This window comes from Vombatus ursinus, unplaced genomic scaffold (assembly GCF_900497805.2).
Source record: "Vombatus ursinus unplaced genomic scaffold, bare-nosed wombat genome assembly UNPS02000749.1, whole genome shotgun sequence".
Lineage (NCBI taxonomy): Eukaryota > Metazoa > Chordata > Mammalia > Diprotodontia > Vombatidae > Vombatus > Vombatus ursinus.
Genome location: NW_020940527.1, coordinates 399,725 through 414,738, shown reverse-complemented (window position 1 = coordinate 414,738; position 15,014 = coordinate 399,725). Strand labels below are relative to the sequence as shown.

At 46.4% G+C, this 15,014-nt stretch overlaps 1 protein-coding gene and 1 long non-coding RNA gene across 4 annotated transcripts in view; one reads left to right on the top strand and one right to left on the bottom strand.

Annotated features, from left to right (window-relative positions):
- Positions 1 to 3,018: 3,018 nt before the first annotated feature.
- On the top strand, positions 3,019 to 10,292 carry LOC114040249. 2 transcript variants are annotated; one of them, XR_003568755.1, is made up of 3 exons: positions 3,019 to 4,585; positions 4,836 to 4,981; positions 6,634 to 10,292. It is a non-coding gene; the product is annotated as an uncharacterized LOC114040249 (long non-coding RNA). The 2 variants fall into 2 exon arrangements; XR_003568753.1 differs by having other exon boundaries at positions 6,623 to 10,292.
- Positions 10,293 to 10,382: 90 nt separating this feature from the next.
- PPCDC (phosphopantothenoylcysteine decarboxylase) overlaps positions 10,383 to 15,014 on the bottom strand; it is a 45,466-nt gene continuing 40,834 nt past the window's right edge. For both annotated transcript variants that reach the window (XM_027858281.1, XM_027858274.1), the window contains exons 5-6: positions 11,471 to 11,639; positions 10,383 to 11,114 (exon numbers count right to left, since the gene is read on the bottom strand). In XM_027858281.1, coding sequence (XP_027714082.1) covers positions 11,029 to 11,114; positions 11,471 to 11,639 — 255 coding nt within the window. In that variant the 3' untranslated portion in view covers positions 10,383 to 11,028. The remainder of the gene's footprint in view (positions 11,115 to 11,470; positions 11,640 to 15,014) is intronic.

Here is a 15,014-nt window from a genome sequence, read left to right as displayed (position 1 = left end):
GTGATTTGAGAAATACTGTACCACAAAATGTTCTGGGATAGCTTTTGCAAGAATACAGAACTTAGCACAAAGCACAACTGTTCTGGGAAATGTTCTGTACATCTTGTGGTTGTACCCTTTGGTTTTACCATGCTCTGTCCAATCAGAAAAATGAAATGCCCTTGTTGCTCAAAATTACAAAACTTTATTTATTCCTCATTATTGACTATAAGAAAGCTTTGATGACTACCATTCAGTGTCCTTGTGCCTACTGAGGGGCCTTGGATCCAGTCTGTTGTACAAGTGCTTAGCCTTGCTAATAAATTGATTTGATTGGATTTTGTTTCCTCAGTCCTAAATCAATTCTATTTGCAACAGACTGTAACTCAGGAAAGAGACTAGGGTTGAATAAATAATCTGGGAATTTAAGATGCTTAACTGAACCTATGAGAGGTGATAAGATCACCAAGTAGATGGCACAGAGCAAAAAAAGACGACCTTGAATGACACCCATGGTTAGTGGGTGTGACATTGATGAAGAAGCAACAAAGGAGACTGAGGAGCAATGGGATAGAGAGGAGAAGAATTAGGAGAGAATAGTGTCACCAAAACCCACGGAGGAGGAAATATCCAGGAGATAATCAACGATGCCAAAGGCTGCAGAGAGGTTAAGGAGAATAAAGATGGAGGAAAAAGCCATTCAAGTAGGCAATTAAGAGATCATTGGTAACTTTGGAGAGGACAGTTGTAGTTGAAGTCGGGAGTCAGACTGCAAAGGGTTTAGAAGAGAGAGAGAGAAGTGGAGTCACTGAGTGTAGACAACTTTCTCAAGGAGTTTAACCATGAAAGGGAAGGGAAATTTAAGATGAGAGCTAGTGGGAATGTAGGATCAAGTAAGGATTTGTTTTGGTTTTGTTTTTAAGACTGGGGGAGACAAGGGAGTGTTTATAGGCAGGAGGGAAAGAGCGAGTAGAGAGGAAGATAAGAGTGATGATAGTAGGTGTAATCTGATAGTGGAGAAGATGGAAAGAATAAATCGCTGATGTATGGGGGTTTGCCTTGGCAAGGAGAAGGTCTGCCTCTTCATCTAAGACCAAAGTGATCAAGGGGGAAGATGTCTGAAAGATGTAAGGTAAGGAGGAGTTTTCAATGAATGACCTCAATGTTTTTTTTCCAAGAAAATATGAGATAAGATCCTTGGCTGAGAGGGTAGAGGTGCTGTAGGAGGCTTGAGAAGAGATAGGAAGGTTTGGAATAGCCACTGTGGACAGTGGGATAGTCAATCAATTATGGAGGAACAGAATGTTTGCTTTGCCACAATGAGTACCCAATTGAGGTTGGATAACATAATTTGGTAATGTGAACCATCAGCATGGTTTTGTGATTTCCTCCAGCTCTGTTTCGTGGCACATTAGAAGGAGGAAAGGAGGAATAATCAAAAACTTAAGTTTAGCAAGGCATGATCAATGAGATAGAACAAGGGATTGGAGAGTAGAAGATAGTGTAGAGTTCAACTGTTTCACCAGTTCAACTGGTCAAGATGGGAAAGGGAAGAGACTTTAGCCCACAAAGAGGTAATGACCTGGGAAAGAATTGAGGGGTGGCGGGATTAGAGGTCAGGTGAGGTGAGAATGAAGAACAGGATTAAGAGTTGTAAGGCAGAGGGAAAGGTAAAATGATAAAAGATCACAACCAGATAGAAGAATTTCATAGATCATGAACATAGAAGTGGAACATTTGTGGGTGGTAGCAAAGCCAAAGGGATAACCATCTCTATGTGAAGCTGAGATGGAGTAGAATAAGTCATGGGAACTAAGTAGAAAACAGCTGGAAAGTTAGGGAATTTGAGGGAGCACCAATATGTATGTTGGAGTCCCCTAGTACAAGAGTAAGAGATGGGAAGGAAAGAAAGTGCTGAATTCACTGAGGAAAGGAGAATTTCCTTGGGAATAATAGATAACAACCACCAGTATCTGAACTAGGTAATATATTTGTAATAATAATAAATCTGTATAAGAATAATAATAATAAATTTAATAAGTAATAAGCACTAGTATAATAAATTTATGATAGTAATAAATTTGAATAGTATGAACCTCAAAGGAAGAAAGGTTGTTCGGTTAAGGTGGTGGAAGAAGAATCTCTCTGGAAGTAGCAACGGGGAGCCAGGAGCATTTCAACTCCCCTACCATGGCAGGTGCTTAGAGAGTGAAATAGGGATAGGCAATATGAAATAGCTTTAAATGTGAAACCAAGGATTTTGTACTTTATCTTAGAGGCAAAGGGAGCCATTGAAGATATCTTGGGGGACAGGGGAGGTGTGACATGCTCAGATCTGTGTTTCAGGAATATCAACTTGGTAGCTGTTGGAGCATGGATTGGACTAGGGAGGCGACAAGCAGAGAGACCTATTAGAAAGCTATTACAGGAGGATGTTAGGAAGCTATTATGTTCTGATCTCAATGAACCTTAAGGATGTCCTGCTAATCCTCATTATCATCCCCTGAGGAGGAAAGGGACAACTGTGTCATCTCCGATAGCGGAAAGCTGCCCAAGATCGAATTGGGCATGATGCACAGCACTGGCCACACCATGTAGTCTCAGGAGACATCCCCTCTTTGGCCCCTGTCCTGAAACACCAGACACGGGGGCCGGTACCTTGAGGTTCTAGGTCAGACTGCTGCCGACTTGCTGTGTGATGCTGCCTAGATTGCTTCCCTTCTCTTTGCATCTGGGGCTTCATCTGAGAAAGGGGACATGTGCCACTTCCTATTTCCCCCATTTCTGGATATGCTACTGAGGGTTTCTGAGAAACTCTTAAAATTTCTGACGGCTTTGTCTTTGTTAAGCATGTGACCTAAGGAGAGGCAGAGAGATAAGTCGGCTAGTAGGTCCATATTCACTAAGTATCCACTGCGTATAAAGCTTTGCACCCAAAAGTTCTATGATAGACATATCCCTACCTTAGGGAGCTTACAGTAGAACGAGGGAGTCATCGCACACATATAATACTTTAAGGACATTTTCAAAACTGTTTATTAGCAAGTGCAAATTAACAAAATGCAAATGAGGCATACCAGAGGTAGTGTGATATGATGGAGAGAACATTAGATTTGGAGTCAAAAGCACTGCGTGGACTGGAACACAGACCCTGCCACATATCACCTGTGTGACTCAACAACACTTTTTGGTTGTTCAGTTTCACCATATGTAAAATGCAGGATTTGGATCAGAAGACCTCGAAGGTCTCTTCCAGCTCTAAATCCCATGGATGTTTGTAGAGATTAAGCCATATGGATTGGAGGTCTCTCCAGCTCCTGTCTCCATGTCTTGGCACTGGCTGCCCTCCATTCCTGGAATGCTCTTCCTCCTAGCTTCCACCTCCTGGCGTCCTTCAAGACTCAGCTCCAATGCCATCTTCCAGAAGAGGCCTTTCCTGTTCCTTCTAGCCTCCAGTGCCTCCAAGGTTACCTTTCACCTACTCAGCAGGTATCTTACATATACCTATTTATCCATGTCATCTCTTTGATGTGTGAGCTCCTTGAATGACAGCTCCTGAGGGCAGGGACTATCTCTTGCTTTTCTTTGTATCATCAGCTCTTAGCACAGAGTCTGGCACATAGTAGGCACTTAATAAATGCTTGCTGACTGATTTTCCAAGTCATTTGAACCTGTAAAGTCCCTTGCAGGTTTAATTCTATGACCCTATCCAAATCCCACTAATCCTTCCAGGCCTAGATTCTTAGAGTCCATTTAAATCTCCCTTCTCTGACTCCCCACATCATTTAATCTAAGCCTAGATCATACACCATTCTACAGTAGAGATGCTACCATCCCTTCTCTTAAATAATCCATATTGAATTTAAACCTTTATTAACTCTCCAGCAATAGTGCAGATTTGCTGGATAACGTCATCCAAGTTACCCTCACGGCCTCCAAGCATATTGTTTCATATGTCTTCTTTGTTTCTCTAATACTAAGTTCTGAAAGGGCAGGAAGCAGGACTTCTCTTGCCTCCTCTATTTGTAGCACGTGACACTGGCAGAGTCAGTGCCCATGCTGACATCTGGGGTAAGAAGAACCCAAAGCGATGTGACTTTAGATTTCTTGTTTGTCTGGAGCAGGATGCACTGAATCATCTCGAAGACGGACTGCATCGTCTTAATGCTGCGGCATCATCTGGCATTCAGATCCGTAGCTTTCACATACATACCCTCTATTTCCCGTCTAACATACATCTGTAGCCCTGGGCAGTTGGGTGGTTGGGAAGCTAATCAGCAGCAGCCCATCAGAGACAAAATCCTCCTGCTTGATTTACTTTGGCTAGTGCTCATGGACGTTGCTCCTTTAAACCACACCCCCCCTCCCCACCATGAAAAAAAGGAAGCATAGCTCAAGCTATGAGGACAGCAGGCAATCAGTCAGGTGGTAAACAAGAATTTAAATGCTTACTATGTGCTAGGCTAGCACAGCACGAGGCATTCCCAGGCCAGTCTCAAGAGACTAGGAAGCTTCAGTCCCAGCTCCACCACTGGCATATCAGTGTTTTGATTTCCCCGTCCATGAAATGGGTCAATTCAGCTGCCCCTCACAGTCTTTTGGAAAGGTATGGATTGGGCAGGGGGCAGGTGATAGAGAGGAAGGGAGGAAGAATAGCCACAGGGTGGATGTGCTGTAAGTTCCTTGAAAGAAGACTGCTAGCAATTTGGGATATTATTAATGAAGACCCAAAGAACTGCTCTCTTTTTTACTGCTAAGGAGAACTAAGGCATGTAGAGATGGAGGAAATCAGACAAAGCATTTTTTTAATGAGATCTCCAGGACAGAGGTAGGTGAATTTGCGATCTTTCTCCTAGAGAAGAAAAGTCTTGTAGGATGGAGTGGCTACTTCTACTAAAGAACTGCAGGAAGAGCATCGGACGCAGGCCCTGTCGCTCACTAGCTGCGTGACTTTGGGCAAGCTTCCATCCTCAGTGGGGGCGTCCCAGCTCATCAAAATTCGGTGGGTTTTTCTGTCTGCTCTTTTCAGTCACAATCTTCTCCCCACTCCCTACCAGCTCACTGCTTCCGTTGCCCTCCCCCCCCCCCTCCCCCCCGCCGGCCCCCATGCCCGTACGTTCTCTCCTCCCCCCCTTCGGCTTTTTGTGTGCTGTATTCCCCCGTTAGACTGTAAGCTCCTTGAGGGTGCTCCGGTCTGTCCATGTCCCTTCTAGAATGTAGTGTGCAGAACAGAACCTCATACTCTGAAGGGGGTGTACCCAGCACACACTGCACCTCCTCCAGGAAGCCCTCCCAACCACTCTGGCCAAAGAGGCTCTCCCCTTCCTCCGAAGCCCTAATGCACTGAGAGTGGTTATGCACTAAAAAGAGGTGAATTCCCACTCTGAGGAAGGACCTTTAAATCCTGCCTCATTTACTGACCTGTGTGACCTCAAGCAACTTACTTAAAGGTCCCTTCCAGCTCTAAAATTATGAACTTTCACATTCATGGCATGAAATTAATATAGTTTTAACTTGGTAGTTGCCTGAGAAGAGCCTGGAAGTAGATGTATAAAATAACAACTCATGTTTATCTAGAACCTTAAGATGTGCAAAGCCCTGTGACATTAGGAGAGTTTAAGTACTGTCTCCATTTTATAGCTGAGGTCAAGTTACTTGCCTTTGGCCAACGACTAGCTTTGAACACACCCTGAGGGAGGGAAGGGGGTGTCAATTATTTTATCCACCTGCATCAGTTTCTCAAGATAAACCCAAAGAACCAGTAGCCCAAGTCTGTCTTGCTTGGAGGGAAGGGGCCAAATAAATTGTGTTTTGAAGAGATCTCCACTAGCCTGAGGGCACCACAATTCAAAGTTGGGGAGCTAACCACAGACACAGCAAAAGACTGCAGAAGTCTCACACTGCTAACTCCCATCCCACTTTTCTTATCATCAAACCCCATCTTCCTGCTGGACACAACAACAAACCATTGAGTTAGAATAGCCCCTATGGCAGAGAAGATTCTTAACAGATGTAGAGGCAGGACCTACTGTCACCTAAAAGCTCCCTCTGACTCACCACAAAGTACACATGTTCCCCCTTTGGATTTTCTTGTATTTGGGTTGTTTTTTTAAAACACCCATTTATTATCTCTCCCTTACCCTTTCCTCTACCACCAACTGAGCAACAATAATGATAAAACAAATTAAAGCTGTCATAGCAAGTATGTCTAGTCTGCCAAAACAAATTCCCAAATTGTCCACGTTTCACTCTGCATTTTAATTCTATCAGTTCTCTGGTAAGAGGTGGACTGCTGGTTTCTTCTCCAGTGCTCAGGTTTCCTGGTTTATCACTGCATTTATCAGACTTTCTCAGGGGTTCTCTTGCATTTGCAACTTGGTTTTCTAATAGAGAGTGAGAGAGGGGTGGCCAGGCTCCTTTTGGAAGCACTCACTTCCTTGTACTCACAGCCCCTCCACCTCTTTTCAGCCTGGCTGCAGCTCAGCACATGCTACACATCCATTTGTACTTTTCAGAGTAAACTACATGGTTCTCTTCAGAACAACCATTTCTAGTTTGTTTGGGTTTGTTCTTTTTTTTTTTTTAAGAATCTTTACGTTATTTTCCCCAGTTTCCTCTCCCCCTTCATTCTAATATTCTCCAGGTCATTTCCAGATGAGAGACACTCCTCAAAGAGTCATCTTCCCTTACTGGAGAAACCCTTTTGACCAGCTCTCATTGACCCTGAAATGCTCCCAAAGAACAGGCTGAGAATCCCCAACCTGAGGTCTGGCAGACGATGAGCTCAGCACCATTGGACAGAATCACAAGGCTGATCCAAGCTCTCAGCTGATTCCAACTGTCCAGGATCCAAGAGATTGTTAGCTGTACTTCTGCCCTTCCAGGGTATCTCAAAGGCCTTCCTCCCCAGCGTGCGCTGCATCTGTCTCTGTTGGCCACCACCCTCGTTGCTTTATGAGACATCAGCAGTTCCCCTTTTGCCCACATGAAGACAAGGCACCTTTGAACTCTCACTGTATTTCCAAGAATCCCAATTACCTCATGGGAGTCTGCTACAGGGTTCTGTTATGTAGGTCAGCAGGCAAAGGGGCAACCATGTGATCTGGATAGATAAGCTTGTGATGAGATCAGCCTGTTCCAGCAAGAGGGCAATGTGTTTGGGAACCACACTTCTACAAGACAGCTCCGTGAACTTCCAGGGCCAAGCTCTCCAAGGTATCAACTGGTGGCCCCGTGTGACCCCTGAGACTGGAATCTGCTGCCACTGTACCCCATGCCCACCCACTGCAGCCAGGCCAAGCCTTTCTTTAATGGCAGAAGCAAGGCCCAGGCCCAACGCATTGCCTCAGTGACATGTGCAATGCCTTATAGAAAAGCGTGGCACCGCCAGAAAGCCTCCTGAGGGTTCATGAACTTGGGAGAAATGTACATCTTTGTTTAACTATATTAGGTTTCCTTTGTAATCCTTTGTATTTTATGCATTTAAAAACATCATTTTGAGAAGAGGTCTATAGGCTTCTCCAGGCTATCAGAGGGGTTCATGATCCAAAAAAGTCTCAGAAGCCCTGATACACATCAACCTTCTTCAAGATTCCTTCAGTTTCCTCATCTCCTACAACACAGGATTAGCTCTGGAAAGGAAGCTGAACCCAAGTTGAATGACCTGTCCAAGGTCACACTGGTGGTATCAGATTTCCCAACTCCAAGTTCAGAGCTCTTTCCACTGCCCCATGAAAATCTCCAATCTTTCAGCTGGCTTTCTCTAAAATGCCTCCAAATCACCTTACCCAATAACCACCAAACCTCTCCCCAACCCAAACAGGGACCTTCCATTCAAGTCAGGCTGGTCTTTACTGTTCATTCTATTGCCGTTCCTTCAGATCATTCCTCTTGCCTGGAATGCCCTCCTTCTCACCTCCACTCTATGTCAATCCTACCCAGACAAGAAGGCCCAGCTCCATTCCCAGCTGCTCCCCAACCATGCCAGCCCTCCCCCTCTGAACTCCAGCTTTAATAGAGCACTTGATTAGATATACTCCAATAGATTTATGATCTCATCTTGTGGGTATTACCTCCAAAAATGCTGGTCAAAATCCATCTGTGTTCACACTTCCTATCTTATCTTGTTCCCTAATTTGAGTCCAGTCACTCTGGCTAAGCTTTCAGGTCCTCGAGGGCAGGGACCATAGCTAATATTTCTCTAACCCAACAGTACTGAGCAGAGGCTGAAGGCTTAACAGGTGCCCACTGACACCATGTAACTAACCAGATCCGTCTCCCTGTAGGTACAAACAGATCTATGGCTGCTGTCACTGCCAGAGCTCCTCAATGACTGCCCTGCCCTGACCAAAAGTCACCAAAGTTATTTAAACTGAGCTCATATCAGCTATCCCTGGTTAGGGTCCAAAGAAGTCTAGGAAGGGCCCACATTCACAGAGAACATAACTGCTCTCAATTCTAGGATGAACTCAGGTAATGCCCTTGACATTTTGAAAGTCATAGCTAATGCCCTGGGCCTTGGTTTCTCTGTACTCAGAATGTAGCCAAATCCTTTGGAAGAGAAAGGACATCAGTAAAAAGGATGACTGAGAAAGCTAAAATGGTGGTTCCCCAGTGACTCTTACCACTCAAACTCAAAGGTGGCCTGGATGCCAGCTGCTTCACCAATCACTGGACCCTCTTCTCATGCAGCAGTGGGGTCCTCCTAACATTCACCTCCATCTGAGGAACCCCCTTGGGGAATGTTCCTCTCCTCAGTTCCAACAGGGCCAGTTCTTAAAATTAGTGCTTTACAGCTGAGGATAATACAATGAACTTTCAGTAATTCAACCAACCACCCTTTTCTTTGCCCACTTAGTGTGGAGATGGGTCTGAAAACAATGCTCTCTGAAGAAGGGTTGGAAAATCAAAGGATTGAGCCTTAACCCTGGAAAAGAAAAGCCATGAGAGTGACACAGGACCGCTGTCTTGAGACACCTGAAGGACAGCCATGTGGCAGATGGTGTAGCTCCAGAGGTGTGCAAGTCCAGACAGCCACCTGGGCCAAGGACTGAAGAACCAATAAAAGTTATGCAGAAGCAAATTTCAGCTCAATGGAAGAATTTTCTAAAATGTGGAGAGCTATTCCACAATGGAATGAGTTTCCTTATGAAGTTAGTGAGCTCTCTGGCCTAGGAAGAACACAAATGCTGTGTAGATAGGGCACTTGTCTTGGGAGTCAGGAAGATCTGAGTTCAAATTTGATCTTAGGCACTTAGTAATATAATGTGTGACCCTGGACAAGTCACTTAACCTCCCTTAGTAGTAGAAAAGGAATGTGCATATGCCTGTGTAATTTTCAACTTAATAATTCTTGCAGTAAATTCTTGGAGAGAGGAAGAAAGTTTGGAACTAATATTGTCATTTGGAACGTCACTTGATCTTCTGTTTCATTGATCCACGTGTCCTCTTGCTTCGGATCATTGAGTTGACTATCAGTGTTCTTTCCTAATGCTGACTTTAGACCACGTTGTTGATTTGTCTCAAACAAAAGCATTGGAATTCTCCTTTCATACTTGTGACCTAAGACAATTTTATTCTACTGGTACAACTCTATTAAGCAAAGAAATGGAGAAATAAAAGCAGCTCAAAGGGGTATGCTGCTGTGGACAATGCTGATCTCCCCCACGTGCCTACCCTGGGATAAGGCCAACAAATTTGGTGACTGAATCTTCTGTTATGATCACCATAGCTCCCACCTCTGGCACCAGAAGTCAGGAACCAACAGGAAACTTCAGAGGAGAGGAATGAGAACAAGATCTGCCCCACGGTGGAAGGACAAAAAGCAGAGAGTAGCAAGCGGGATGCTAGGGAGGTTTGGGGTCTTCTCTGCATCTTACCATAACTGGCTTTCTGTGTGAGGTTTAGGGACTAAACCCACTGAGTGTGTGTGCTATGGGGGAGGCAGGGGGAAAAGCAGTGATGCAAAAAGAATGGTGAATACAGAGGACCCCAGTGTAGAAGTCCTGGGCTCTACTCCGGACATGCCATGAAGACTGAATTCCTTGCCTGGTATTTGTGAAGTGATCATTTGAGGGTACAGGAAAATTCGTGCAAAGTGTGGTAAGGGATTTAATCCTCGCCACAAGATTTTCTTTCTCTGGTTTTCACCATCCCCATTCCTTCTTATTTTTCCAAATCTCTTCCTAAAGAGTAGTACAACTGAATACAAGTATCATTTCGATGGAAATATAGGAAGCATTCACTTGTGAGGGCCATTGTTCTAGGCATTAAGAATGTCAGACTAGTCAACCCACACCCTTCCTTGGGCCAGAGTTTATCAGGTAGGGTCATATCTGCAGACTTTGAAAGTGACCTGTAGACACACACTGCAAGGAAGGAACGAATGATATTTCTCATTCCAGTTAAATAATTCAACAAACATTTACTGAATGCCTATTATGTCGAGACACTGTGCTGGGCACCATGGGGCTATCAGGAGGTACAAGGCATAATTTCTAACTTCAAGGAACTTACAAGAGAGGAAAAAGACGAGAATAGAAACACCGAGTTTCCTGATCTCAAACAGGGTCTGGGCCCTTAGGCTGTGAACCAAGACACCAACCAAATAGCAAGGGATTCAGCTGGTCTGTGGATCTCTAGACAAGAATGAGTCTAAAACCAGTTCCTACATGATGCACATAATTCTTTATCGCAATTTCCCAACCCTCCAATGCATATGAAACACTATGATGAACACCTGCTTCCCCACATTTCAGGAAAACAGTCCAAATCACTATCAGAGAACCTGATTGGCCCCCACGGAGGCAGCACGGGGGTGAGGCGGCTGGAGAGGACTGCCATCTGCACCCCCACAGGAGCCCCAAGAGAAAGCCCAATGGTCCCGGATCCCAGTTCCTGTGTCCTGGGGCCAATCTGCTCCTGGGAAGGGCACAATGCTCCAGACTGGCCCGAGGACCAGACCACTCCAGCCGAGTCTTTGTCAGTGTTACTGCTGCTTCTCCTGGAAAACTGGCCAAGCACAGCCTGGTGCGTAAGCCGTTTCTTGGATCAACTCTGGTGCAGCAAGTCCAGTTCCAAAAGGACCTCTTTCACTTTCCCCACAATCGTCCAGACTTCAGCCATGGCCCCCAGACCTGAAGAGCAAAGCCATCCAAAGTGAAATCTGGGATAATGCAGAGGCACTGTAGCCTTGGTGGCCTTTAACGAAGCCACATGAGCATCCCCACATACCAGGGTTGGAAAAGGAGCCAGGGAAGCTGTAGTCCTGGTGCTAACCAGGAAGCCTGTGAAGAAGGTGAATCCTTGCAGAGACCAGTACGGAGCCCACCTGGCCTGACCATCCCAAATCTACCCCCTCCCCACCCCTGTGACACCCCAAGGACTCGAAGCCCCATCTCGTCTAGGATGGGGGTAGAACAAGCTTCCTGGGACAGGCCAAGCGGAACAAGTGGCTGGGGTAGGGCCCGAGCTGGGGCTCATGAGGCCTTACCTTCATCTCCACATGCGAGTTTCTTAGCCACACAGGGGACTTCGGTGTAGCCGAAGCCCTTCAGCTGTTCCACGTGCTGGGCCGTGATGGGATGCTCCCACATGGCAGTGTTCATGGCCGGGCAGAAGAGAAGAGGCTTTGCCCGATCCCAGGCTCGGATGACGCAGGTCTGTGAGGAAGGGGGAAAGTGTCACTCAACACTAGTTCTTGCCAGAAGATCTTTGATTCCAGCCAGGTGCCTGTCTATCCCCTCCTCAGGCAGAGGCCAGTTCCATTGCCTAGAATGTCTTAGCCTGGCCATATGACACCTGCTAGTTAAGGTCTTGCCGCTTAGTTGACCTCTTTGTTTTCATGTGTATTAGTCCCTTCAGCCCAGAACACCTTCTCCTCTTCCCTTTGCTTAACCCTCAAGGACTGACTCAAGCCTCACCTCAGATGGCAGCTGTCTCCCAGGAGAGTTCTCCTTTAGATCTCCTAATGCACTTAAGGTTTCTAATCAATCACCTGATACTTAGTAAATAGTATCTCATACTATTTGTTAACTATTAGTTGAGGGTCACATCTTGTCATCCCTACTCCACAGTGAGTGCCTCAGTAGCAATTATAACTAATTTACCCAGAGCTTTAGAGTCTGCAAAGTACCTTCCTCATGACCACCTGGGAGGCAGAGAGGCCACCTCTATAACCTGCCCCATACATACAGGGAACCTGAGGCACTGAGAAGTTCAATTACACAGTTAGTAACTGCCCAGATCAGAATTCGAACCCACACCTCCTGTCTATAAGGGCAGAAGTATTTCCACTGTGCAACACTGCTTTTCTCTTTCCATCTTCCCACAGTGCCTTGCTCACAAGACAGTATGGAAGCTCAATAATTACCAGGTGATCAGCCTCTCCTCCTAATCTCTCCCCTAACTTTGTCCTCAGCTCTAAGGAGGCTAAAAATTGTGCAGGATTCCCAGTGAGTGACAGGGTACTTGCCCCAGGATCTCAGCTACAGAGCTGAAAGAGACCTTGGCCCTCATTCATCCAATCCCTGCACTTTTCAGACGAGGAACTGGTGATGGAGAGAAGTTCAGTCTCACAGGAAACACATGGCAGAGGCAGGATTCAATCCCAAGGCCTTGGGAAGCCTCATCCAGTGCTCTCCCCACTGTAATATACTGCCATTGGCTAGAGGCCTCTGGCTAAACCATAAAGGGTCATGGCTAACCTAGTCAGCTAAGCCAGATGACTGCAAGCCACACAATTAAAGGCAGGGTGTCTGACAGGTCTCCAAGCCATCTTACCAAACCACAGCCAAAGATGGGTAGGAGACAGGACAGATTCCCAAAGGAAAAATACTCAAGGGACCAGGGGCTTCTCTGGTGGAAAGGAAGGCTGTGATAGTTCCCATTTATCTACATGTTAAACTTTGTAATTCTCTTAACAACTCTGAAAGGGAGATAATGCCTTGCAAAGGGAGAGGAAATGACCTGCCCACGGTCCCACGGCTAGCAAATAGTAGGAGCCGTGACTCAAATTCAGATCTCTTGAGGGCCAGGACTGTCCTCAGGGACACACTGTGTCTAGTGCACAACCCACCACACCACACAAGGTGACTCTCTGCAGGAGTCATCGCTGTTCGGACGAGTCACTGCTGGTTTGCAATCCGGTTTTGGTTTTTTTTTTTTTTTTTTTTTAAAGATGAGTCTTTTTGTAGTCACACCTCATATGATGTGGCTATTTTCAGTCACAGATAATAAATGCCAAAGGAATTTGGGGTGGGGATGGGGACAGACAGAGATAGCCAGAGACAAAGAAAGAGAGCAATGCTCTCAGTGAGGATCTCACCCAGAAGGTGGGACTTGAACTATTGCCTTTGCAGGCTGGGGAGGACATGGCTAATCCATCGACAGCCATTTACTAAGCACCTACTACGTGCCAGGCACTGTGCTAAGTGCTAGGGATACAAAAAGAGGCAAAAGAGAGTCCCAGCCCTCAGGGAGCTTATAACCTAAGTGGCTGGATGGCCCCTGGTTGGAGAATACTGGAGCAGGGCATCTCATTTATGTATGGGCTGGACGAGATGGCCTTTGAGGTCCCCTCTGACTCTGAGATCCTGTGACCCAGAGGGCCTCCCCGAAGAAGAGAATGCTCCTCTGCCCAGGCAACTGTCCAGATTCGTCTTTCCCTCCTTCCGTCCTGGCTTCAGGGGCCATCGTGAGAAACGGTGGTCTGTGTGCTGCTCTCCTTGATGGGAAGGCTAATGCGTGACGTGCTGATGAGGGAGTCAGCGGTCCTGCTCTCGGGGCTCCAAGGTTCCACCCCGCAGGATGGGAGAGAAGAACTGCTACCTCCGCAGGCCTGCCCGAAAAGCTACCTCAAGCACCAGAATTTCCCTCTCGTCTGTCTCCACCAATAAAACAACTGAAAGAGGTGCAGGCAGCTAGTGGTTTCACTTGCATTTCCTCTTGGCTCCCAGCCAAGCTCCTTCTGCAGAACCTGCCTGTGGGCCTGAACAAGCCCTTTCCATTTGAATTGGTTGTCCTTAGCTTCAGGAGCAGCCACTTAGCACATGTCATTGCTGGCAGAAACACAAGACAACCCCAAGCATCTGCTTTTCCTAATATCTCTCCAGAGCACGGAATCTCTGTTAAACCACAGGCCCCCAAATTCAAGCACTGCTCACAATCACATGGTGCACAGAGGGCAGAAAGGACTCATCACCACTACATCACCTGAACAGCCCCCTCCCCAAACAGCAGGGCACCTTGTCTCTGCTAGAGGGAAGCGTGCTAGGCCGGGGGGAGAGGGGGGAGAGAAGGCCTGCTCACCAGTTAGAAGATCTAGATTCTGGTCTGGGCTCTGCCTTCCCTGTTCCACTGTGACCCTGAGGATGTCACTTACCCTCTGAGGATCTCAGTTAATCTCTTATGTGGCATGGAAGGAACTCATTACTACTAACCTAAATGAGGGGATGGGGATAATCTCTGGGCAACAAAAAATGGGGATGGATGAACCTAAGGCATATTAAATTATACTCGCTGCTTCACGGTACCTCTTCACATACTATCAAAGTCAGAAGGGACCTCAGAGGCAGCATGGTCCAGTCTGACTCAAATGAGCTCATCTGCCACAATGGCCTCTAACAAGTGGGCAGCCAGTCACACGGCCATGTCCCGCCTGGCCTGCACCTTCTGGGTGAAGCCCTCCCTAGGAACACCAGGGTATTCTTTCGAGGACAGCAGTTCCTTTGAAGCCCTTGGGTCTCTGACAAGCCTCACTTCCTAAAGTCAGTATATCTTTGCTTTGCTCCCCCCAAAATCAGCTGATACCTCCATTTCTTTCCTTCCCCTCTCTACCATGCCAAGGTTATTCTAACTGACAGAGAATCTGCACCATAGATCAGTGGCTAAAGCTTCAAGCTAAACAGAGAGAGCAGTTGGGCGTTTGAGTGAGGGCCGACAGGAAGTAAACACACTTATCTGATCTTACATACGTGTTTTCAGACCATACTGATCAAGTGGAGCTGAAGGGGGAAGCCAGAGGGTGGGGAAAAGAG